Raw genomic sequence first — 25,339 nt, 5'->3', positions numbered from 1 at the left:
CCATATGAGAATTATTTTATCTAAGCACCCCTCTGCATTAGCTGATCTTCTTTGTGGTTGGGAAGGCAAGCACAAAATGATAGTGAATGCTGCCTGTAATACCTTCTTTTCCTTTTCTAGACCAGTGCAAAAGTTGTTTTTTTTTTTTAAAAGTAAAAATTATTCCAACAATTTTGACCTGAATTATTGTAGATTATGCTTTTAATCACATTTCAATTTCTGACTTACCTTATGAACAAATAGCTTTGCATAAGGATATTTTTATTAATCCATAAAATATAATATAACATAAAATAGTATAACATAATATTTAAGGAACTTTCTTGGAGAGAACTGACCTAATCTCTTTGGTGTAAAACTATTTGCATTGGCTTAAAACTTGATTCTACATGTTCTTTGTGTTTAGTCTAAGAAGGATGCTGAATACTTGAGTTTTGTTATCTAATAGCTATTCTGATACTTTAATTCATTTTGGCAGATTTGGTCACAATTCTGCAAAGATAAATCAATACATTTTCACTAGTGTTTCATATTAAATGTACATGGCATTCCTTTTTCCTCAGAGTTTTAAAGGAATTGCAGGTTGTAGTAGCGATTCCATTTATGGAACAATTTATAAAGGGACAATACATGAATAGAAAGTATTTTAATAGAAGTTTGTAGATTTATGAAAGAACTTAGGATCCAAGAAATAAATAGATCATTTTGAGTAGAAGGTGATACCCCAGACATACTCTTATTTATATTCATAGTGTGCTTATTAAATTTGTTAATCATAGTATTAATTATTTAAGAATGAATACTTAGTAGTAAGAGTTATATTTTCATTATATTTGTGTGAGAAGGAGAATCTATGAAAAGATATAGACCACAGGGAGCACAGAAGTGCTAAGAGCATCCCATTTGGTAGGCCTTTGATGATTAGCCATCTGGAGATCACTGATCTTCCTTTATTAGACCAGACCCTTTCTGCGTTCTTAACTATATGAATGGTTGAAAGAGAAGGAGGGAAAATTTGTAATTCTTATATAAGAAAGCATTACTAACTTGATTTATACCTAAACAGAGAAGAAATAGCTGGCATGTCTTGATTTCCTAGATCTCCTGGGACCAACCTGCAGCGGCTTTGCACAATTGGATTCGAGGACATGATAAAGTGCCTGGAGCGTGGACAACAATAGATGGCCAGGTATGCTCTGAAAACCAGAAGAATATTATTCTTTTCTGCAACCTCTTTTTGACCCTTTTATATTACAAAATTAAAAGTGTCTTCATACAACTGAATACAAATGAGAGTTACATTGAAGTAGCTTGAATTTGATGACCATATGTTTTGTATATACCTAGAACAGAATGTTCTAAATAAAATGTACAGAACACAGTTAAGAGTTTTTTAATCATAGATTCATTTAATTTGAAGAAAGATAAGAACAATATCTGAAAAAAAAATGGGGCATGATACAAAGGTAAGAAGAGTAAAACCAGACTGTGCCAGTCATCCTGGGAAGCAGACATGCATTACAGTATAATGCAACCTATGCTGTACAGGGGGTAACATCACAGTATTGACAATACAGTGAAACACTGTGAACTGCTGATGTAACAGGGGATTTTATTTTAAGGACATTTGGGCCTAGGTCATTTGCAGAAATAAATCTGTTTCATTTTATCCAAAACCAACTACTTTCAGTGTATTAAGGATACTGTATATTTGATCCACATTGTACTTACATAAAGTATTTTAAAAAAATCACATTATCTTTCCTGGCTGTGATGTCCAGATTTTGTTACTTAACTATTAGCCATCTGCTAGTAGGCTGCTCCAAAATCCTGGTTCTGCTTTAATGTCCAGGAACTGTTGCTGATTTAAGAGACCAGAAGGAACAGAAGAGCCCAAGAGAGAGGCAGTGTTCAGCACTGCCAGCCTGGGAGCAGAGCTGGACTCCACCAATCACAGGCTTCTGCTAGTCTCTCAGTCTGGGCATGCACTGATAAAAGCTGCTTCCCCTCCTGCTCTGGTTCCAGCATGCACTTTGTTACAGCTAAGCAGCTTTGCAGGTTTGGGCAGCTTGAGAAATGCTACATGTCCTGGTTTGTAAAGATCTAGAAATATTGTTGTAACATGTTTTCCATGTGCAGGTACTTTTATTTGCATTATATTAAAGGTTCAAAACAGTGTTATATAATTGTTAAAATTTTAGAGCATGTTTAGAATCTGTGCCTTTTTAATTACATACATTACATTTATTTTTAGGTGGTTACATTTTACGGGTCATCATTATTTGATGCTTCAGTGCCTGCTGGACAAGAGCTGGCAATAAAAGGTGCTTCAAGACCTGGACTTGTAACCAAGAATGGTCTAGTCGTTTTTGGAAATGATGGGAAGATGGTAAGTGCTCAGTCTGGCAAACATAAGCATGGATGGCATAACTTTAGCAGGAAGTGCAAGTAGTGTGGACTTGTCAGGCTACACAAATCCAGCTGCTAATGACAGACTGGAGTTTGGAGTTTATCGCTTGGACTTTATCAGTCCCTTACCTATAGAGAAAACATTCATGTTTTGCTTCACACTCAATCCACATTCATTTCCAATATGGAGTAAAATGTACTAATACCAGGAGAGAATCTGAAAATCAAGTAGGATTGGCTTGTGCTAAATTGCCTGCATCATATCAACTTTCCTTCAAGCTATTTATTTTACCGTTCCAATAACCATATTAATGCCTAAAACCTCTTCACATAAGGATTTACCCAGGCAATTTAAAATCATATCCTCTCATTTCTCAGGTACTAGTGAGAAATCTGCAGTTTGAAGATGGAAAAATGATCCCTGCATCTAAATACTTCTCTGCTGATGAAACAACTGCCCTGGAACTTACAGAGGAGGAGAAAAAGATGGCAGAAGATATTAGGGTAATTCGATAAACTGCTTTTGTAGGGTATTACTTCAGACGAAACTGTTGCATACTTATTATTGGCAAGGCATATCTTTTATTTAGTCGTGCAAATTGTTTTTGGATAAAATGTACTCATATGGGGGTTAATGTTCAGCTGTTGACATTAATTCAAGTGAAACTGGGATTTCACTAGAGTACTTGTACGTCACTTTACAAGGTTTCCTTTCAGATACAAGTGATACAAAGACAGTGATTGGGGCATCAGTTATGGTAAATATCTATGAATGATGAAGGTGGGAGTGAGGAAAAACAAATGGACCTTTGCCTCACAGCAGTGAGTTTTTCAACACTGATAGACTTGGATAGTTCTGGAATCCTTTCTTCACTGTGGTGTTAATCACTAGGATGTGCTCAGAGTGGTCCTGTTTGACAAGCTCCAGGGGGTCTTAGAACAGCAATCTGAAAGCAAAAAGCACAAGTTTTCTCACTGTACCTGTGTGCTGTGTCTCTTTTACCACAACCACACTCAAGAGGCTATCTGGCAGAGGGTTGGGACAGCTGGAGCCAAAAGCTCTCATAGCCAGAGAGGCACTTTTCTGCTCTCTCTTGAAATCCATCCCTCTGTAGTAAATGTAGGAGCTTAGCTGAAAGCCACATTTGTCACTAAAGTTTTGTGCCAGAGCAGATGAGTCATAGATGTCCTCCCTTTTGCTAACTCTGCTGCAGGTTTATTAACTTTTGGCACAGGTCAGGCAGCTTGATGCACTAGTATTTTAAACTGCTGCTTCAAGATTACCCTGAACCTGCTTGCCAGCAACCTAAATGCTGCCTGGAGCTATTGACTGACTGAAAAAATAGCAAAAAGAAATATACACTCATCAGTTCATGACACTACCTGCTAACTCTGAAACCCAATTATAATTAATTGAAAAACTACATTGACAGTTATTTAACTATTCATTTTGCTGTCTCACACATGCAGCTTAAACCAATTATAAGCTCTGCCCAGAGGCCTGAAATGCCATCAATCCAGTCACAAGGTGCTCCAGGCTGTCCTTGCCTCTATGGACAACGTATTCCATAATGCAATGGGAAGTTGTTATTTGGAGAATAAAAGTCTTTTAAAAATGGGCCTGAAAATTGTGGCATTGTACCATTCAGGTTTCTTGCCTGATAAGGTAAAATTTTCATGGACAAAATAATAAATTTTGATCAGCTAATTATGCTGAAAAATTTTTTGTCTAACACCAGGTCTCTAGACTGTTCTAGACCCTTGTAAAATAATTTTGTGTTTTAGAAACCTTTGAAATAATACATGTTGTAGGCACAGATACCATGGAAAATACAGTTTGATAAATACTTCTTGCAATTAGAGGATTATTGATTATTGCCTCTGTTATTTTTATGTATTATTAGGCTATTTGGAAGGGAATTTTAACCAATGTTGCTGCAATTGAGAATTCGACAGACTTCTTCAAATCTGGAGCATCCTCTATGCATGTTGTCAGGTAAAAAATATTCGAAATAACAAAATGTTGAAGCCAAAGTTGATGAAAATGAAGTTGTCACTGTGCTTTTAAATCAGGGTTGATCAAGTAGTGTTTAGAAAAATAATCCCACTATGTTTTCCAATACTCTTAACTGTTCCCTTTCCTACCTTTGAAAACATGGTACAGTTCCTCTCCCAAAATTAGGAGATATTGATGTAATCCTACTCTTTCTACTGAAGGAAAATTTCTGTTGACTTCACATCAGCCACATGGTGGGGCACGGTGATGCTCAAACTTATCTGCATGCAGAGACAGGTATCTCAGGACCAGGGGACTGATAGGAGATCCAAAGAAAGATCTCCCCAGAGGGAAAGAGGAGCCTTTCATAGAGAGACTTGAGCCCCTGCTTACAAGTGCATTGAGTCCTTCATGGTTTGGGTCACCTCATTTCCCTTCTGTTTGCAGCTCGGATATTCCAGGCCATAATATAAACCCAGCATTTCAGGTTTTTTTAAACAAACTGGTTACCATGCTTATTACTTACCAATCTCAATGTCCTCCATATATTGGTAGAGTAGTCTCAAATACTGTTTTCCAACAGTATATCAATATCTTCTATCTGTCATTTATTTCCAGAAGTTTACCTAAGAGCATTCCAGAACTGACATTTTCCATAGCACCCCCAGTTAAACTAACAGGTTTCATTAAAATGCAACGACTTCTTTGCCTTTATTGTCAGAGAAACATACACACATACTCACATGTATAAAAACTGGTGCCCAGTTTTGATCCCTTTCAACCTTCTAATGATTTGATTATCTGAAAAATTGTTTGATTTGTAATTTGTAAATTTATTCTTTCTTCAAAATCTTTAGAATGCTAGAAGAGATCAAACAGAAATATAGTGGACTTCAACTACAGAATGAAGATGTGTATATGGCCACTAAATTTGCAGATTTTATTCAAATGGCTGTCAGAAAATTCAGAGGAGAAGACAAAGAGGAAGAGTTAGTAATTGATTATGTAAGACCTTTTATTTTCCATTTATTGCTTAGTCTTTCTTGGGTCTTAGGGAAGGGTAGGCAATGCATTTTATTAGACTGCTTGATGCTGTAGGGAAGCAAACGAATATTTGGTTATATAAACTTTTGTATGTTTGCATTTTGGAATGGAAGTGAATATGTAATGTCACTTACAACATTCCAGAATCCAGGAGATCAAGAACACACAGTAGAGTAGCTCACACCTGGGCATATATTCCTTCCTCCCCTGCACTGTCCTGTCAGTCAGAATGGTTCTTGACCCTCTGCTTTTCAGGGGTACAGTGCCAGATTTTTCTCCTAAGAATCTGTTTGAAAAATGTACGTGAAAGGAGGATTCCATGTTTTTTTAAGTCATTAAGCAAATCAGGTTTTCTCGAATCTGAGAATTATGCATTTGATTCAACTACACTAAGACTGGTCTTAACCAGGGTTTAGTATTGGTTTGAACATAGAGATCCAGCGGTAAAAAAATGCAGAAATCTGCTTAACTGGCTCAGAGTATGGTCATTAGCATTGAGGGAGAATATGGTTTCCATTACATTTTACTTCTAACAGCCACATATAAATGCTCAAATGCATCTCGATATTGGCTGCAGATATCAAAAGCTTGTTAAGCTACATTAGAATATTAGTTATGAAAAAAATAAAATTAATTTGTTGTTTATTTCACTCAGGTTTCAAAAAATATTAACAACATGACTGTGAATATGCCATACCAGTGTTTCATAAATGGACAATTTATAAATGCTGATGATGGAAAAACATATGACACTATAAATCCAGCAGATGGATCAGTAAGTAATTTCTAAATATGACCATTACCAGTTTATTTCAACTTTTTTGCCTATTAAAAAATCTAAACCATTACCTGACTATTGCTCATTTTAAAACTATACAGTACATATTAAACAAACTCTAGAAATAATTTTAAGTTTCAATTTATTTCACAGCTTGTGTATTCTACACTTTTTCCATTTCAGACAAGCTGTGAAGCAAAAATTACCTACTTCCACTTCAATTATTACATCAATTTCCATACCTAGCTATATGTTTTACCTTGCTTTCATTCTTGTTTAAACTTTGCTGAAGTTTAGTTGCTAAGGAAGTGTTTCTTTTAGGATATTGAATATATATATCCTGTCAGTAATCAACTTCATTTTTTTTTTACTTTTTTTACAAATCTGATGTCAGTGTGACATTAAAATGTCCCATTAAATTCCCAGTAAGAAAAATAACTTTTCAATAGGAAAATAGATACAGTTGCACTTCAGTCCTGAACTACCGAATCTGGGATGAGCAACTCATAACTATGAAATATAAATAAGAGAAGAGATTCTGATGTCTATGTAATTGTCATTTAACTCTAGAGTAAATAAATTCTGCTAAAATCAATGACACAAATTTCTCTATCATCAGGATTCAGACTCTGATACTTTTCCTGAAACTCATTATAGAATGGAATAAAAGTCGCAACAATTCTGTGTTAGAATTTACAATGTGTGTATTTATGGAACACAGTCATCATAAAATACTGTGTGTTTATGGTGGTTTATGGTAACAGAAGCTCCATTCCTTAGAAACGGAAAATGTGGGAGTTGTTTTAGGATGTTTAGATATTAGATCGTAACACCACATATAAAGATTTTCAGCTTTTGTAGTATCACATTAGTTTTACATATGGAAAGAGAGTGTGAAATCTAATGGGACAATGAATCTTGCTTTGACGAAGAAGAAAAATCTAGGAATCTGAGTCCCTGCAGTGTCCTCCAAATTCTCCCACCTTACTTGTGTCTGAACTTTTTGCAGCCTGACTTACCCATGACAGCTGCATGGCTGAGGGTATTAAGTATTTGCTTATACCCAGTCAAGAAGTTTAGGAGGAAGGAGTTACAATCTTAATCCCAACGTTTCATTTTGAGCTAACACAATGCTGCCTTTGGACAGATAATAGCCAGTGTATCTTCTGCTTCACTGGCTGATGTTGACAAGGCAGTGGCAGCAGCAAAGGAGGCATTTGAAAATGGTGAATGGGGAAGAATGAATGCAAGGGAAAGAGGGCAACTCATGTACAGGTATGTAAAGGACAGCTTGTGTTTGTTTCATTTCCTCAACTCTTGTTGGTTGGTTTCTCTGAAGAATTGTTGTGTACATTTTCTGAATATGATGGATATTCATAATCCCACTGTCAGAGGATCCAGACTGGCCATCTTTTCATCCCCTGATTTACTCCACCCTCAGGTCTTAGCTGGCCAGTATTCCTTGTGGCAGAGAAGAATTTTGTGTTGTCTCACTGCCACCATTCTTTCATAGTTATTTATGAGTGGAAATGAATTTGAGGAAAATATATTTTAAATACTTGATACCCCTAATACCCATAATTTTATCTATATGGGTTTTGTTGCAAGGATTGAAAATTCCCTTGTAAAGTCCACACCCTTCTGTAGAAATAAGGCTAAGTTTTAAAAGACAGAGCCTACCTGGGTTAGGTAGGCAGAGATTTTACCTTGCTAAGCTTGCCTGCATCTGTACTCCATCGTTGTAAACGAACAACTACATTGCCATTAATTTTGAAATAGACTATAACTGATGCTAGATTTTTGTAGGATCATATTCCAGTATACTTCTCATCTGGCTAAAGACCCACTCTAGAAAAAGTGTTAAGATCTGTAGTGGAAGAATTGTCCTGTGCAGAAATTCTCTAAGCTGAATCCAACATTTATCTGAGACACCTCTCTCTTTTGTATTTATTTCACTGTGTCTAGAGGATGCCTGGTTCTCATTTTGACTGTATTATTATTGGTTCAGAAGATAAGCTGAATGAATGGTATTTTAATGGTGGGTTTTGGTGGAAAGATGGTCATGCTGTCTGTATATTGTGAGAGTGATACTGGAGGCAGCTAATAAAAGCCCAGTTATTATAGATCCTCCATACGCAGCATGATGCCTCTGGTGCCTGACAGCAAGCACAGGGAGAACACTGTCTTGCAGACTTCAGATGACTAGAAACTTTATAGCTACCCTATAAAGAAAACCTCTTTTGTGGAGCTATATGAAGAGCTTTCCTTGCTTTTTCAGTTCTAGAACATGTAAATGAATGAGTAGACACGAGTAAAGAAGCAGATTGCTACTGTCTGCCCCAAGGAGCTCATGAAGGAGTAGATCCTGTGTATCAAACAAATTCCTTTTGCAGGGTGTAGTTTGCAGATTCATCAACATTACTGTTGGACCTCCTGGTCAAGTAAACTGTGCTGAGGAGACTGCATGTTTTTCTGTAGAGAAAAGAAGGAATTTTTTTTGCCTTCAAAAAAATACAATCTCCAGTAGCGTGCCCATACACACTGCTATGCCAAGCCTTTATTGTGCTGTGCCAGGAGGCTTGCCCTGGGCATCAGAATACACAGGAGAGGAAGGGTCAGTGACACAGTTGGCAGCTGCAAGATGGTGGCAGTCTGTGCATTCAGATAGCAAGGCAAAACAACGGTCTGGCAGTTTGACTGGGTGCAGGGATGGGTCACTGCTCTCTGCATGACGTCTGTGAGGATTTGGAAATTAAAGATCCATCTGATTCAGAGGTTTGGAATAGGCAACTAGAAGACGATCCTGTTCCCATAAGGGTTCAGCCTAGCAAGACAGGAAGGAGTAGGGAATGCATTCCATGTCTTCTGACCTCTAGCAGCTAAGGAAGAGGAGCACAGGGAAACGTGACGCTGCACTTGAGAAAACATATTCAGGCAAGTGAATATGTTTTGCTTAGTGTATGCAGCAGATCATTTGTTATCACATTAATAGAGCTGTAGGACTTTGTTGAATGCTTTGGATGCAAATTCCCCTCCCCTCTTTTACCATGTCCTTGTGAACCAAGTAGATATAATCAAAAATAAAAAAGTATCAAAAAATGCCACATTTTACAAGACGTTGCAGGCATCTTAGCAAAAGAGAATGAAAGCAAAGCCAAAAATTCTACTTGGCTTATAAAGTGTGTGACCAGGTTGTGGAAAAAGGCTTGCAGGACTCTTTCAAAAAGAGTTGAGTAGTAATCACAACAGAAAATGGGCAAGTCAGAACTGAACATTAAATACACCTGGTCACTTACATTTTTCACAAGTGTGCACATATTCAAAGCATGCACAAACTTGTGTTTAATTTCTATTAGGAATGTAGAGTGCTTGAGAGCCCAAGTTAACTCTGCCCTGAAGAGTAACTTTTAAGGTCTCAGAGCTACCACTCAGTGTTTTACGCTTGCAAGATTTGCAAACGTAACTACGTTGGGTATATGGAAAATGCAGCTCCCCTACACAGCATAGGTTATCCCTGGATTAAACTCTTCACTTAGGTGACTGGCTCTCTAGGATAGCTATAGCAGAGTATTTATGTTGCAAACCATTCCCCAGACAAATAAAGGCTCTCTCTGGACCACCTTAATTCAAATAAGGGTCTTTTTCTCTGGCCTCTGTTCAAACTAGAGATTTTGAGTGCTGAACCAAAGAGAAGGTTTGTGCCATTAAAGCTTGTAGCTCTGCTACGTCATCTTAAGAAATCATTAATAGAAGATATCCAATTGAAATTGAACCTTCTCCTTTGTCCCTGCCATGCCATATCCATTCTTTTACACAATGCTGCCAATGCCCTGACCTGTAGCTGGGTCTGCAAGACACAGTTAAAACAGGTATTAAAGAGCATTTTTCCACATCTCTGCAAATGCTTTACATGGGCAGAATTTGCATAATGGAAAAATATGTTTCACTCCCAGTTTTGAATTCTCTTTATGGGATCTCAAATGCACTTTTTTAGCTCTTAAAATCACATGGGAGCATTGATTATATGTCTGCATACCAAACCACAGAAGGAAGCTTAAGAAAAACATTGATGCACGTGAAAGAATGTGAATGTGAAGGAATGAACGTGAAAATTCATCGATGCACACAGACCTGAACAAGAGATCACTAAAATAACAGTAATGCCTCATAAGTATAGGTATCAGTCTGTGCAGATGCATTTTTGAGACAATCTGATAGTTATTATCAACTCAGTAGTATTTACCACAGTCCTACTTGCACCTCACTGTGTTATTTCATAAATCTAACAGATGGAGAACTTGAGGCCCAAGGAAACCATTGAGAGATTTTCAAATGTACCAAGGCACGGAAAATTCAATTTGTATTACAGCTTAGGAGCTTTGTCTTTGGACACATGGATGCCTTTGAAGCTTCTAACATTTAAATATTTTAGTCCAAGTTCAAACAATACAAACCAGCATAATGAAGCTAGGTTTCTCAAATCTTAAGCAAGAATCCTGACTACTCCTCCTTGGTACTTTTGATTACTCAACATTCCTTTTTATTGTGTATTTGCTTTCTGACTTACTGGTCTTACTTTCTATAACTGGTTCCTTATAGTACAACAGAAAAAAAATCTAATTATGATTTTATTTACAAAACCATAATTGAACAATCAGGTAAGTTTACACTGTTCATATTTTCATTCAGTGTCCACTACAGCCAATGTGAAGACATTTGCACACTAATGGGCACTTATTCAGTCCCTTACTGATGTTAAGAAGCAGTTGCTCCAGTACTCCACCTCCAAATTCAGTGGGAATGGTATTTTAATTATGCTTCTTTGCCATATCCAATAGAATTTTAGGTTGTCAGTTGTTGGATGCCATTTCTCTTTGATGTGGATTTTTAACATTTTTATTAGACTTGCAGACCTGATGGAAGAACATCAAGAAGAGTTAGCAACAATAGAGTCTCTTGACTCAGGAGCTGTCTACACTTTAGCTTTGAAGACTCATATTGGAATGTCTGTGCAAACATTCAGATACTTCGCTGGATGGTGTGACAAAATTCAGGCAAGTTAATGTGTGAAGGAAGTAGTCAATGGCAGTACTTCTCTACACTTCTTTTTTGTTGTTGTTCTTCTGAAACAGTGCAAAAAACAGTAAAAGGAAAAAGTAATCGAGGAATCAAAAACTAAACCATAATTAGAATTTTACCTAGAATGGGTCTCCCTGTCAATACAAAAAGGTAATCCACCTCCAGTTGGAGAATATGGATTTAGAATGTGACCCTAAATATCTAAGAAATCAGCTAAGGTGTCACAGTACATATGCATGCTTAGTTAGCACTTGATTATTCGTGGAACAGAGTATCATTGTGCTTATCATGCAGGTAAGTGCAGAGACTCATGTGCTATGCTACAGTCTGACCAAAGCTTGATGGCACAATTTGTGGCTCAGGTTCAAGAGCATTTCGCTAAGTGTCTTTAAGATCCACAATCAAGAACTTAATTCAGCTCTTTTTTGTCCATCAGACCCTCATTTAATGTTCTTCAATACTATTGTTATCTGTGCTTTTATTTCATTCAGGAGCTGATTACAATATCCACAGCAGGTAATCATACAGTAGAAGAATCCCCACCCCTTTCCCTGGTGCAAAAATGCTTGTGGTTTTGCAGCCTACTCTGTAGCTTTCATGGCAGATCTACTTGAATAAAACTTATTAAAGAGTATGAAGATTTGTTCCTCCTCTGTCTTTTAGGGTGCTACAATTCCAATTAATCAGGCCAGGCCAAACCATAATCTAACATTCACCAAGAAAGAGCCAATAGGGTAAGAATCACTTTTTTCTTCATGGTGACAGCCTTGATATACAGAAAAGCCATTGAAAAGCTGCCATCAAGTATGTAATCTCTCCTGTTTTTTCCCTATTTTAAGTGTCTGTGCAATTATTATCCCCTGGAATTACCCACTGATGATGCTTGCATGGAAGAGTGCAGCATGCTTGGCTGCAGGCAACACACTCGTACTCAAGCCAGCTCAGGTAAAAGCAAAAGGGAATATACAGATAGCCCAGGTGCCCCTGTTCAGGAAAAATAATTCAGGCAATCTAGCAGATTTCACCCATAGATTGATCCATCATATGTACCCATGGGTTCACTGTGTCATATGTTTTAAAGTGCCTGTATAATAATACAAATTACCACGATGATACAAGGTACTGATTGTCTCCAATTCTGCTCTGGCGCTACTCCCATTTTCAAGAATGAATTATTTTCCACAAGAAGCCATCACTTTTAATTTGTCAATACTGTAAGAAGGGGAATATTGTATCAAAACTAAGATGTATTGAATGTAAAAGCTATCATCATGCATTTAATTAAAATAGGAGACCTAATCCAAATGTTTCTACTTAGGTCACACCTCTGACTTCCTTGAAGTTTGCAGAACTCTCAGCTAAAGCTGGATTTCCTAAGGGCGTTATAAATATTCTGCCTGGTTCAGGTAAAACTTCAGCTAATCTTTTTTCTGGGGAGAGAAGGTCATGCTAAAACTGGTAAACTAGGACTTTACCTATTACATAAGTGCGTGTATCTCCACAGATGATAGACTTGCACCTATGTCATACAGTGATTTCACATATTTTCAGAAGAGAATAGGAAAAATTTACATGTCAACTGGCTCTAGTTGTTGGTAAGAGCTGTCAGCCTATGCCCTTTGCAAATTCACACAAATAGCATGAACAGTCTGGAAAAGAATATGTTACAGAGACACGTTTCACTTGATTGTAAAACTTAATTTTTCTCCTAATCTTATCATCACTTGGATTTAAATGTGACTGTGAGACTTAGAGCAAGTTGATAAGATGCATATTGATCACTATAGGTAAGTCACAGTCCATACTGTGTTACCTGATGTCACCATTTTCCTCTTTCCCCCAAGGAAGAAAAGCGACAGAGCAACTGTATGGGTCAGGCTTGGTTACAAATCAGATAATTCCACATACAGTGGAATACTGGGAAATTCTTTAGTCTAAACAGACAGGGGAATTTGAAGGCACTGATGTGATCCAAGTTAACTAATATGAAATATTTCATAGTGATATGAAAAAAGCTGTAAATATAAATAAGGATGTCTTTTTGTACTTGATTGACATATCGTTAGCTCCTTTTGCATTACAATGCTGCTGGTGGAGTAGTAAAAATTGCCTGTATACTGTCCTGTTACACTGTTTTCCTCACCCTGATAGGTGGCTTGGTGGGACAGCACCTGTCTGAACATCCAGATGTTCGCAAAGTTGGATTCACTGGTTCAACACCAACTGGTAAACAGATCATGAAGAGGTACTTTCAGCAAAAGATTAATAAATAAACACTGCTTAATCTAGTTGTGAAGTATCTTATTAGCTATATTGTGCATGCAGCAGTAATGAAAAAGCATAACTGCATATGGTTGTTTACTGCTATGTAGAATTCTACTAAGTCACTATTGGAAAATAGAGGTTTATACATTTTCACTAGTTATGATTCAAAGGAAATAATGAAATAAGATATTAAAATTTGGGTTCTATGATTATTTTTGTTTTTTTACAGTGCAGCTGCTAATCTGAAGAAAGTTTCTCTTGAACTTGGTGGTAAATCACCATTGATCATATTCAGCGACTGTGAACTTGACAGAGCTGTAAAAATGGTAATGTTGCTTCAAAGTAAAATATATTCAAAGCTTTTGTGATGCATCCTCACAGTACTGCACATACACTCAACACTAACGTGTGATTCAATGCCAGGACCCTAGGCCTTTCCAACTGCCAGAAAACAACTTTTTAGGGATTTTATTTTTCCTGCTCTTACTTCCCCCACCTCCCTAAGCCCCTGGAAATTCAATGGCAGGTATCAGTTCTTGGTAAATAAAAAGGAACAAACTACATGGGATCTGAATCTACACTCTTGAAATAGGAGATTCTCTGCAGATTAGGGTTAGGTCATGTTCACCCAGTTCCATGTGACTTTTGACACAAGCAGTATTGCTCAGTGGATTAGCACAGTTTTATATTTAGTGGTCATGCTGCCAGCCCTCTTCTGTGTGATGCTGCAGCCAATGTTTCTGTGGAAGGCTGATGGAAATGGACAGAGCACTGCTCAGGGGTTCATCCTGAGCTATGTGTCTCCACAGAAGCGTTTCCCAGTTATGAGATCAGTCTGAGGGTAACAAACACTGAATGGAACCCAAGGGAACAGAATGAAAGGAAGACTGAACAAAAGGATGCATATAAATATTAATGTTTTTTTCTGAACAGGGTATGGGAGCAGTATATTTCAACAAAGGAGAAAACTGCATTGCTGCTGGCAGGTTGTTCGTGGAAGAATCAATCCATGATGAGTTTGTTAGTAAAGTGGTAAGATATTCAAGGACTAAAGTTTAAGTAATGTTTTACTGTGACAGAAAGATCCACTAGTTTTATAGACACTTATATTTCTTATTTTCAGTTGCTTAATTTCTTGTTATTGCTTATGATAGGCAATGCTGCTTCTCAGGAACTTCTTACAGGGTTAAGAGGAAGCATTGAAGGGAGATATTTTCATCAGTAATGCACAAATAAGTGACATTTAAATAGATAGTGTACCTTTAGTGATAGTTCGTATTTAACTAGGAAAGTAAGATTAAAAATAATTACTGAATTTAGGTCAATGGGATTGAAGAAGGCTGCTGTGAAGTTTAAAACAAAGCATATTGGAAGTATAGATAGAATAATACAAAGGTCACTACTAAAAATCCAATAGTCACCACACTGTACCATTGGAGAATTCATTTATTTTGCTCAAGAACAGGAAACCACTGTCATAACTCATTTAGCACTGGTAAAAGCTAACATTTTACATGCCTGTCTTGATAGCAGAAGAGAATATATACGTGAGCACTGCATGAAAAACTTTCAGAATTAACTAGAGATTAGAAACAAAAGACAAAGCCTCATTTTAAAAAGGGAGGAACATTACATCTTCAAAGAATCCAGTCCTTTCTTAGAGCTTATCTTCATAGCACAAAAAAAGGCAGCATCACAAATCTCTGGTCACTGTAACAAGTATTTGCTATGTTATGTAACTTCATTTTAATTGGGTAACTCATAGGTTGAAGAAATAAAAAAGATGAAAATTGGTGACCCACTTGACAGATCTACAGATCATGGTCCACAAAATCACAAGGCACATTTGGAAAAGCTGCTGCAATATTGTGAAACTGGAGTTAAAGAAGGAGCCACTCTTGTGTATGGAGGAAGACAAGTATGTAGACCAGGTAAAATACTTTTCAGAGGTATTTGGAACTTCTACACTTTGTGCAAAAGCCATCACAATTGCCTCAGCTGCATTATGTGAAGTTGTAATATCATGGGAATAGTACCAGGTGAGCTTATGATACCACAGGGCTTTAAAGTCTCACATTATGAGAAGCTGTGCAACTGAAGTGTAAGTTATTGAATCAGAGTCTAGTCTGTATGGGAATGTTTTGCTTATTTATTCCTGTTAAGGCTTTTCTTGCAACACCCTTGAACTGTCAAGAGCCATAAGTATAATCATATTCCTTTAGATCACACTAACACTAAAGCTGACTGAGGAAACTACTAGCAGAGGTATTATTATCAAAATCTTTTTTTGCTATATGAACAACATGCACACCAAGCTCAGTGGGCAGACACTGAGAAAACCAACGTTTTCTCATGGACATCTGTCCTTCATTAATAATGAAGAAAAAACATTTACATCAGAGTTTCAAAACATAATGATTGCATCCCTAAATAAAATGAAAGTAGAGACTCATAACTATAGGAAATCTGTGTAACAAAACTAAATGGGAAATCTTAGGGAAGGGAAGGGAATTTATATAAAATCTCTGAAACTGATTTTACACACTCAGAGAAGAATACAATCACTCATCAAGACATAGGATTGCTCGTGTATAACACCAGGACAGTTCTTGATTGACAATGATGAGCTAGCTTTTGGACAAGTCTTCACACCCTTCAGAAATGAACAGTCATTATGAGGCAATCCTTTGCCTCAGGCATGTATTTCTCTTTTTGGAATATACAGATCCTTATGGCTACAGTGGCCTCTGCAACGTGCTGTAACCTTGTCTTCCTGCTGTCAGAGTACAGGGGCTTCTCCTGAGGAGTCACCTGGCCTGTGACATGCAGACCCTCTGGCCTGGCAGGGAACAGCATGTGTTGTCACTGATCAGTACAGGCCAGTCTTTTACCCTTTTTACTGACGTTTCTCTGGTGCTCATACACATGCATTTCCATTCCTACTTCATTCATATCTATTTTCTGTTTCAAGTTGTAACTTATTTTTGACCTCAAAGTATGGCAAAGAGATGGCCTGGACAATAGGATACCATTAAGCACTTTTACCATGCTCAAACAATGTTCTATCCTCTCTTTAGGTTTCTTCATGGAACCCACTGTATTCACAGATGTTGAAGACCATATGTATATTGCCCAGGAAGAGTCCTTTGGTCCTGTGATGGTGATTTCTAAATTTAAAAATGGGTATGTTCTCCTCTTGTCACTGTTAGAAACTTCATTTTCCTATTTCCCCCCTAAGTGAAGAACTGATAGCATATTCAGTATTTTGTTAAATCTTGTTAGACCAATCTGAATACCTAGATCCTCTTCCAGCTAAATTCTGAGAAAATACATTTTTTTAATAGGGGGTATCCTGCTCCATATCAATATAGACCTAATGCTGTTGGCAGTGTGTGACAGGATAGAATGCAACCCTAAGTGCCAGTTCTTAAACAAGACTTAGTTTTCAGGGAAATGTTTTATTGAAGTTGATGTGGTAATTGCAACAGCTTGATTGAATTACAAAATGTGTATTTTTCCCAGTGGAATTGCTGATTTTTTCTGTCACAAAAGACCACGTGGTGTTGTTGTGCATTGTGTAGCACTGGCATGTTACTGTTGCAAATGAAAATTCCTCTGTATGTTTTGTAAACTGCCAGTTTTAATATCTTTCATTTCAGATCATAAGAATTATTTTACACACAGATGAGATTGAAACCCTACATAGAAACTTCATATAAGTATTTCCACCAGGTTTCATTTTCTGCACTTTGATAACGCAGTTAAGAATGAGCCACATAGATAACCCTTCACATCCATAAATTATGTACAGTGCTAAGGAACTGTATTGAATTTTTTAAAGTTTTAAACTGTTATGGATTTTTGAAGCTATATGGAGATGACATGCAAATAGAAAAGAAGTACTGTGGAAATGGTCTGAAAAGTTGTGTCTTGATAGAAGACATAATAATAAATGCTGACTTTCAGCATTTATTCTCCATTAACTTGTAAAGCTGGCCAAAAATTTAGCAAACTGATTCATCATCTGCTGCCAAGCTCTGTTTTACAAGTATTTTTGTATTGCTTTAATCCCCAAGTTGTACAGTAGCTGAGCAAAGTTGGTATGCATACAGCAACATTTCCTGTGGCATTTCTCAGTGTAGATATTAACCATAGAAACGTAAGGCCAAAAGCTTCACAAGTTTGAAGCAAGGGTGTGAATTTCCATGGATCTGTCAGATTGACACACCGATCCGTCCTTAACAAGTTGTCTTTAAAAAGGCTCCTTGGAGAAGGCAGGCCATGAGAAAAGGTGCTTCAGTCACGCTGAGGGTGGAAGATGGCTAACACTTGTTTACTTTACCTGGATGCCATTAGATAATTTCTTTCCCCCACAGGGATGTCGATGGAGTATTGCGACGGGCAAATGCCACAGAATATGGCTTAGCTTCAGGAGTTTTCACAAAAGACATAAGCAAAGCTCTCTACGTCAGTGAAAAGCTAGAAGCTGGAACAGTTTTTATTAACACATATAACAAAACTGATGTGGCAGCACCATTTGGTGGATTTAAGCTGTCTGGCTTTGGGAAAGATTTAGGTAAGTTGTTCTCTCCCTCTCTTGTTTCTCATCTGAGAGTCCTAATCAACGAACAAAACATTTTGCCTGTGTACAGGGTATCCAGTAAAACGTGAGCTATGGATGCACTTCCTGCAATTCCTCCAATTACAGTAATCTAGTTTCTCTCCCTTCCTTCAATATTCACACCTCAATACCTCCCATTCAGCTCTTCCTGTACATTTACTAAATAATGCTATAGCACACAGAATATTCTCCCTTCAACTGCTCTCAGAGCAGTCAAATTGCAACTTGTCCAGAGCTGCCTACAGGCTACAAAATGCTGTCAAGTAACAAAGATACTGGCCAAAATCTTTTTTCCCCTCAGAAAGAACACTAATTTAGGTTTCTCCTGTAAACTTTAAAGAGCATGGGAAACTTTTTCATGCCTTAAAATGTCACCAAAATTTGGCAACAGCCACGGAGAAAGATGCATTAAAAATATTTTCTTTACAAAACGAGTTTTTAAAAAAATTGAAGTCTACCCTGTCAAAGAAACTTTACAAGTCTGGACAGATCAATCCTCAGGACAAGGAAAAAAAGGAAAACCAAATTTCACTAACACAACAGATTTTTGCCTTTGGAATCTCCAAAGCCATTTCCTGAAACTGAGTGATGGTAACAGGGGAAAAAAAAGATTACTGATTTTTACACAGCTTCTCTACACCTACAAAGCAAAGTTCATAAATTCATCTATGAGCTCTCAGTGGCCATCTAAAGACTGCTGCTGCTCCAGTCCCACCCGGGGGGCTGCTTGTTAAATTCCAGCTCTTTTTTCTTTCCAGCTCTTTTTTCTTTCCACATCTGTTGGGTTTGACCTCTTCTTGTCAAAACAGTTCTGTAAATCTCAGTGGGAAGGTAAAGTAATTAGTTCCCATTGTTTTTATGGACTCAAATATTGGCTACAGCATTTTAAATTTTTTTCTTAATAGTTACAGCCTGACAACATTCTCTCATTTAGCTGCTATTCTAACAGGGGAATATTTTGCTTGTACAGGTGAAGAAGCTCTTCATGAATATCTCAGAACCAAGGCTATCACTGTGGAATATTAAAGTAACAGCTTCACTTGGGAAGTAAACTTTCAGCAGAGTTTGAATCTTGATGACTACATGAAGCACTCAACACCATGCCTAGGATATGCTGTCTGCAGTGCTACAACTAAGCAAACAAAACAAAACACTCATTCCATGGATAAATTTCTATAAATCAAATCCAAACTTTAGTCTCACTGACAGATAAAGGCTTTTTGAAATTACCCTGAAATTATTTAAATTATGCAGCAGCAACAGTTGGTAGCACAATTCCTGCCTCCCCCCCCAAAAAAAACCCCTAGAACATGATTCAGTTTATTTTTTTTAATAGAACTGAAGAATGAGTTCTCACATGCCTACTTTGTATTTCTGTGACATAATACTTACATGACCATTTTAAATCATTAGTCATTAGGCTTGAACTAAAATATACTGATTATGCCATTTTTGCTATAAATCAGTTCAAGTTTTACAGTAGCAATTAAACACTCTGCTCTGGTGATTCTTCAGCAGTACAAAAACCTTTGTGCCATACATAAATCAATGCAAGAAAGTGCACTTACTATGATCTTTGTATAGTACATACAGAGTTCAACATTGGTGTTAAACTATGCATATCAAGCTAAAGTTACTGAAAATATTTTCTACCTTTTTTTTTTTTTGTTGATACAGAATGTGTGATCTGCCTGCAATTTGAAAGGTGATTACATTAACAGATTAAAATCACTTCTTGTGTTGTGCATGTGGACTGTTATCACTCTTTCATACAGCATGATTATTATTTTGTATTTCATATTTTTGGGGGGTTTTTTTAATCTGTGGGAAAATCTCCTGTAAAATGACCAAGGTAAGATGTTGGCTTTAAAACTTTTTTTCCGTTGGAAGAAAACGTTCTATAGATTGAAACCTCATCTAACAAACTATGCCTACTAAGACTACGTGCTCTTAGAATGCAACACCACCCAAAGCTTCATCTGATCTGTGTGCTGCCATTAAAGGTAGCAGTCTGATTCTTTGATTCCCATCCTTCCCCTTTGCTAAAATATTCAGTGGTTTAATCATTTAATCCCAGTAAATCGTGTCTTCATTCTATGTTTAAGTCACATTGTGAAAGGAAGATCAGAATCCTTGTTGTTTCTTATCACAAAAATTACAGAAACAGATACTAAAACTGGAGCTTTAAGTATGGGATTCAAAATAAATTTTGTAAATAACTGCAGGCTTCAATTCATGACATTAAGTTTAATATTTGAGCAAATACAATATAGAAAATTTTACTTTAATGGTGTAAAAAATACAAAGTTTCTTTAAGAAACAATGACAGCCAGCATGACAGACACTTCTGAAATGCAAACCAATCTATGAAGTAAATACAACAGCCCAAATCATTGTATTTGATCCATCTCAGGTAAGTATGAATGAGACTCACTGATCCTAGTTTCACAATTGTTTCAAGCTAACCTAAGTACAGACCAGCGGAAAATTCACCTTTTTATCCTTCTGACAGTGACAGTTGTTAACCAAATGGAGAGAATGGAAATGTAGCAGGGCAAGTGGGGGATGAAAAGTGTAACTTAAAGCAATTGTAACACCCCAGAGGCACCGTGGACCATTTGAATATGGAGGTTATTGGCACAGCCACGAATGTTTCACATGTGAGCTTGTAACATTCCCGTAAAGGTGCAGAGCTCAATGCAGGAAGAGAGTAAGTAATCCTCTGCCATGACTGTCCTTACCCACGCTAGCCCAGCTGGAAAGGACCTCAGCCACTGCTCTGGTGTTCAGCAGTCATTGTCATGAATGCAATGTAGACATACCTCTGAGGTACTTTAAGATAATGTTTAATATGGAAGACATTGTACATAACAATATAAAAACAAAGCTTTTTTCCTAGTTAACTCTTTCTTGCCCTTGAAGTAAAAATGTCTATCATACTATAAAAAAAGCCCTTTTCAACAAAGCAACGGAACAAGAATTTTAACTTAATTTGTTCAAGTGATCCTTATTCAAGCTGCTTTCTCAGTCTAATCTACTACAAAGTCCATGTCCATGTTTTTGGATAAATCAAATCATACTTAAATCTTCAGAAACCCAGCCTCCTTCAGTCATGAGTTGATCCTGAATTCTCCACCACGTAAACTATAGCATTTCGCACGAGAGATGCTACACTGGGAAACAAAATAGTTTTAAGGGCCAAGTCTTCAAAGTGAGAAGACATGAGTTGGTTTGGTTGGGTTTTTTTAAAGTAAAATAAAATGGATTTACTCATTCACTTTGCTGTCCAAAATTTCTATTTTGCCCTTTTCTCCCTTTTGCTTAGGAAACTTAATGTTGTCTATTGTCACTTCATCGCTGACAGAGTCATCTTCAGATTCCGAGTCATCTTCTGAACTTAGCATCTCCTCATCTGTATCAGAATCACTCAGTTCAACTACAGCCACATTCTGGGGAAAAAAAAAAAGATCTTGGTTAACATATTATACATTTCTGTATCACTTCTATCATTGGAGTAAAACATAAAGCAAACACATGAACCATCCTACTACCATAAGAAAACCACAACCACAATATGAAAGACTTTTGGGTTTTCCTAGGATTATGACAAATATCATGAAGAGATGCCTAAATATTTAAATTGTAATTTATCTTGCCCTATAGCAAATATAAGGCCTGAATCCAACCAGTGGCCAGTGAATTTTTCTGACAGCTCACACACCAAAGCCCAGGCTGCCTTATCTCTGCCTTTTACCTTGTGGGTCTGCAGGCCAGAAGGCACTTGGCTGGGTCATGCACATACCACCTTCATATTAAAATTTTCTTAACTAAGCATGTGGTTGCAACACTTTAGTTAAAACCAGAAAGAAAATGCTGATGTGACTGTGAATAAATAAACAAATACCAGCAACAAAGGATCACAACAACATAACAACTTTTCTAAACTCAAGATCTATAGTCAGTCCTAAAAATACTGACAGAGCACAGCTTAAAGCCAGTTACTACTCTTACACTAAAGTCTTGTTATGCCTTACTAGGCATACAATATAATTGTCCAGTTTCTAACCCAAATTTTCCTATGAGATATTTAAAATAGAATTTGTGACTTTTGATTCAGAGTTGCTGATTCAAAAGTATGTCTTACTCTGGTCCTAAACTACTCCACCTTCAGTCATTCAATTCTGCAAGTCTGAAAACCAAGTTGTAAGTATCAACCAAATAAGCATTTTTATTATATCTATGTTTTGCATTAGCAGATCACAGACTAAAATGGTAAAGACCTCACCTTATCTATCATATTAGTTCATTCTAAGATCAGAGAGTTATTTTAATCACATCTAAATTTACTTTATAAAATTAAAAACATAGTAACTACTTACCATTTCTATAACTTTTTCTGTTGCACTGTCTAGATTTTCAATATCAAATTGATGAGCTGGTGCTGTCATCATTTTTCTTTTGAGCTCATCATTTGCCTGGGCCATCTGTGGTAAAAAGCTCTGTACTCGGTCCAAAACTGAAAAGAAACAATTATTCAAAGAGATGCACGTCAGTTTTCACATTTATACCTCAGAAACCTGAGCCGTTAAACAGATTCCATTTCAACTGTAATTTCCAGCAGTCTACAGAATTTAAGATGTTTTAACAGAAGCATTTATTAAAGTTTTCAATTTTCCAAGACATAAACAGCAAAAATATATTGGATCTATTGGTCAGCATTTGGTGCAGGAAGAAGTCACTTCAACAATTCCACTTGGATTCTTAAAACAAAATGTGAATGCTTTACAGAAAACTTGCTTTCAAATTCCATGGTTTAAAACACATATTAAATGTCATCCTGAAGAACTTCCATATCAGCATTATCTCCAGTGGAAATATAATTGCATCCTCTTTTCTTCCCTTTTATAGTCTGAAGGTCTCAAAGAAGATGGAAAAATCAGCTGTAGCACAGATGCCATGCTAGACTAATGAAAATCAACATAATTAACAAAAAGAACTCTGAAATTAAGATGGTGAGAGAGAGACATGCTCTAGGTCGAAGTATGAAGCACTTTCTACAGAATTATCCCTCTAAGCTCAGTGGGACTTCCCAAGAATTTTAAGGTAATCAGTGTCATTAGGAGAATCACACTCATTTCCCTTCCATGGAGGAAAAGAATATGTTCAACCTGCCTCAGAGTCTTTTCAAATAAACTTTGCTGCACACATGCAGGTGAGCCAATCACTAGTTCTCTTTCTTTGAGAAGAGGTAATATTCCAGGTGAGCCTCACAAAAGTCTAACAAGTATAATGTACCTTTGAAACACTGTCATCTTTGTAGAGACTTTTATCCAAGAAAGAATTTGATCTAACAATTTTTTTTTTGCTATTACTTTTAAAGTTCAGCTCAATCACAACACAAAAATACAATAATTTGCCAGGAGTCCATTTTAAACTAAATGCTTTTATACAATAGATATCTCATACTGAGAAATTACTTCTAAAAAGAAGTAAAAAACCCAGATCAGAAAAAAAAAAAAAAAGGCAACAACTGAAAAAGAATAATCTGTCCCTAAAACTTACAGCTGTAATGCCTAGCATTGCAAAATATAATTTACATCTAAGTTACATGAATAACCTGCAGGACATGGAACTGCAGTGGAGGACCTAGCACCAGCAGAAACTGAACACAAGAGTTTCTCCCTTTACCTGTGCAAGGAAAGCACTGAAGAAAAGGTTATGTCACAGATGTTACCTACTCCTTGACACTGTTCCAGCAACAAGCTCCTACTTACCACTGCTCCTTGGCATCCTGACTGTCTGTAAAGTCGTGGCCTTCTTGCTGCTACATTTTGAATTAATCAGCAAAATGTCTTCCAGCCCTGCAAACAAACAAGTATTACAGTGCTTAAGCTGACAAGTTCTCTGTAATTGTCATCTGCTAATGCTGCTCTTGAAAGAAAGAATACAGGGCAACATGGGCCGCTGGCCTGGCCCTGCAGGCCACTTCTTACAGACTCACGCTGTATTTGAAGTATTTACCCAAGATTTATTGAGAATTACAATGCATTGAAAAACTACCTGTAATATCCCACAGCAAAGCACAGCGAGATAAGAGCTAAGGCGTGCTAGTCACGCTGATTTAAATCCCCGTGTGATGAGAACAAGCCACCAACAGCGGTGCCAAGGACCTACGCTAACCGTGGGCAGGAGCAGCGCCGTGAAATCCAAGCGACGCAGGGAAATTCAGCATTAATTACACACGTTAACCCCCATGACCGCCAACAGAGCCATCCGCCCGGTATCAGTAACTAAAGCGAAGCTTTCTGCCTTTTTAACGTTGTTTTCTCGGTTCTCATGAAAACGTCGTTACGAATGTCGATATTATTTAACCATGGATTTCCCCCACCCACACACCTCCCCATTATTTACTCCGCATTACCGCAGCCGTGCCCGGGAAAGCAGCTCCTCAGTACACGAGGGACCAGGGGCGCACCGGCGGCCGGGTGGCCTGGTGAGCCCCCTGCCTCGGGCTGCCCACGATCGGAGGCCCCGCTCCCCGCCCTCACCTGCCCGCCGTCCCACGTCCAGCAGCTCCCGGGACGCTCCCGGTGCCCCCGCGCCGCCGGGCCCCGCCATGCGCCCGCCGCCACGGGAATGGCTCCGGCCGCTCCGCCGCGGCGCCGGCAGCGCCCCCGCAGGGCGGGAGGGGCACGGCAGCGGCGGCGGGGAACCGCGCGGGAAGGAAAATAAATCACGCTGCAAAGAAAAACAAACAAACGAACAAACAATAACAAAACAAAAAAAAAAACCAACAACAAAACCACGAACACCCAAACAAAAGGAAAAAAACCCAACAAACAACTATTTTGAAATCGTTGTGAAACGATCAAGGGGTGGACTTGATGGTCTCAGAGGTCTTTTCCAACCCGGCTGATTCTATGATTCTATGATTTGAACCTTCCGAAATGCAACGAGGGCCCTGCACCTGGGGAGGAATGACCCCAAGCACCAGCACAGGCTGGGAGCTGACCTGCTGGAAAGCTGCTCTGAGGAGAAGGACGTGAGAGCCCTGGCAGACAACAGGCTGTCCATGAGCCAGTAGTGTGTCCTCCTGGCGAGGAAGGCCAGTGGTGTCCTGGGGCGCATTAGGAAGAGCATTGCCAGC

The 25,339-nt window shown here is 37.8% G+C and overlaps 2 protein-coding genes across 2 annotated transcripts in view; one reads left to right on the top strand and one right to left on the bottom strand.

Annotated features, from left to right (window-relative positions):
- The window catches only part of ALDH1L2 (aldehyde dehydrogenase 1 family member L2), a 33,923-nt gene extending 14,539 nt beyond the window's left edge, over window positions 1–19,384 (top strand). The window contains 18 exon segments of the mRNA XM_027715203.2: window positions 1,100–1,189; window positions 2,255–2,389; window positions 2,788–2,913; window positions 4,314–4,405; window positions 5,263–5,410; window positions 6,105–6,224; window positions 7,375–7,502; window positions 11,131–11,281; window positions 11,970–12,040; window positions 12,146–12,251; window positions 12,625–12,712; window positions 13,458–13,551; window positions 13,801–13,897; window positions 14,505–14,603; window positions 15,337–15,502; window positions 16,649–16,754; window positions 17,948–18,147; window positions 19,163–19,384. Of these exon segments, the coding sequence (XP_027571004.2) occupies window positions 1,100–1,189; window positions 2,255–2,389; window positions 2,788–2,913; window positions 4,314–4,405; window positions 5,263–5,410; window positions 6,105–6,224; window positions 7,375–7,502; window positions 11,131–11,281; window positions 11,970–12,040; window positions 12,146–12,251; window positions 12,625–12,712; window positions 13,458–13,551; window positions 13,801–13,897; window positions 14,505–14,603; window positions 15,337–15,502; window positions 16,649–16,754; window positions 17,948–18,147; window positions 19,163–19,218 (2,073 nt within the window). The 3' untranslated portion in view covers window positions 19,219–19,384.
- Window positions 19,385–21,022: 1,638 nt separating this feature from the next.
- Window positions 21,023–24,826, bottom strand: NOPCHAP1 (NOP protein chaperone 1). Its single transcript, XM_027715204.2, has 4 exons — window positions 24,741–24,826; window positions 23,967–24,053; window positions 22,572–22,708; window positions 21,023–21,641 (listed from the first exon to the last, which is right to left on the bottom strand). The coding sequence occupies exons 1-4, from the start codon at window positions 24,808–24,810 to the stop codon at window positions 21,459–21,461; spliced, it is 477 nt and encodes a 158-aa protein (XP_027571005.1). The 5' UTR covers window positions 24,811–24,826; the 3' UTR covers window positions 21,023–21,458.
- Between the last annotated feature and the right edge of the window lie 513 nt (window positions 24,827–25,339).

Source organism: Pipra filicauda, unplaced genomic scaffold (assembly GCF_003945595.2).
Source record: "Pipra filicauda isolate LSUMZ 115617 unplaced genomic scaffold, ASM394559v2 scaffold313_size859762_pilon, whole genome shotgun sequence".
In the NCBI taxonomy this organism is placed as follows: Eukaryota; Metazoa; Chordata; class Aves; order Passeriformes; family Pipridae; genus Pipra; species Pipra filicauda.
Note: the sequence above shows the minus strand (reverse complement) of the source record. Positions and strands in the feature narration are given on the sequence as shown.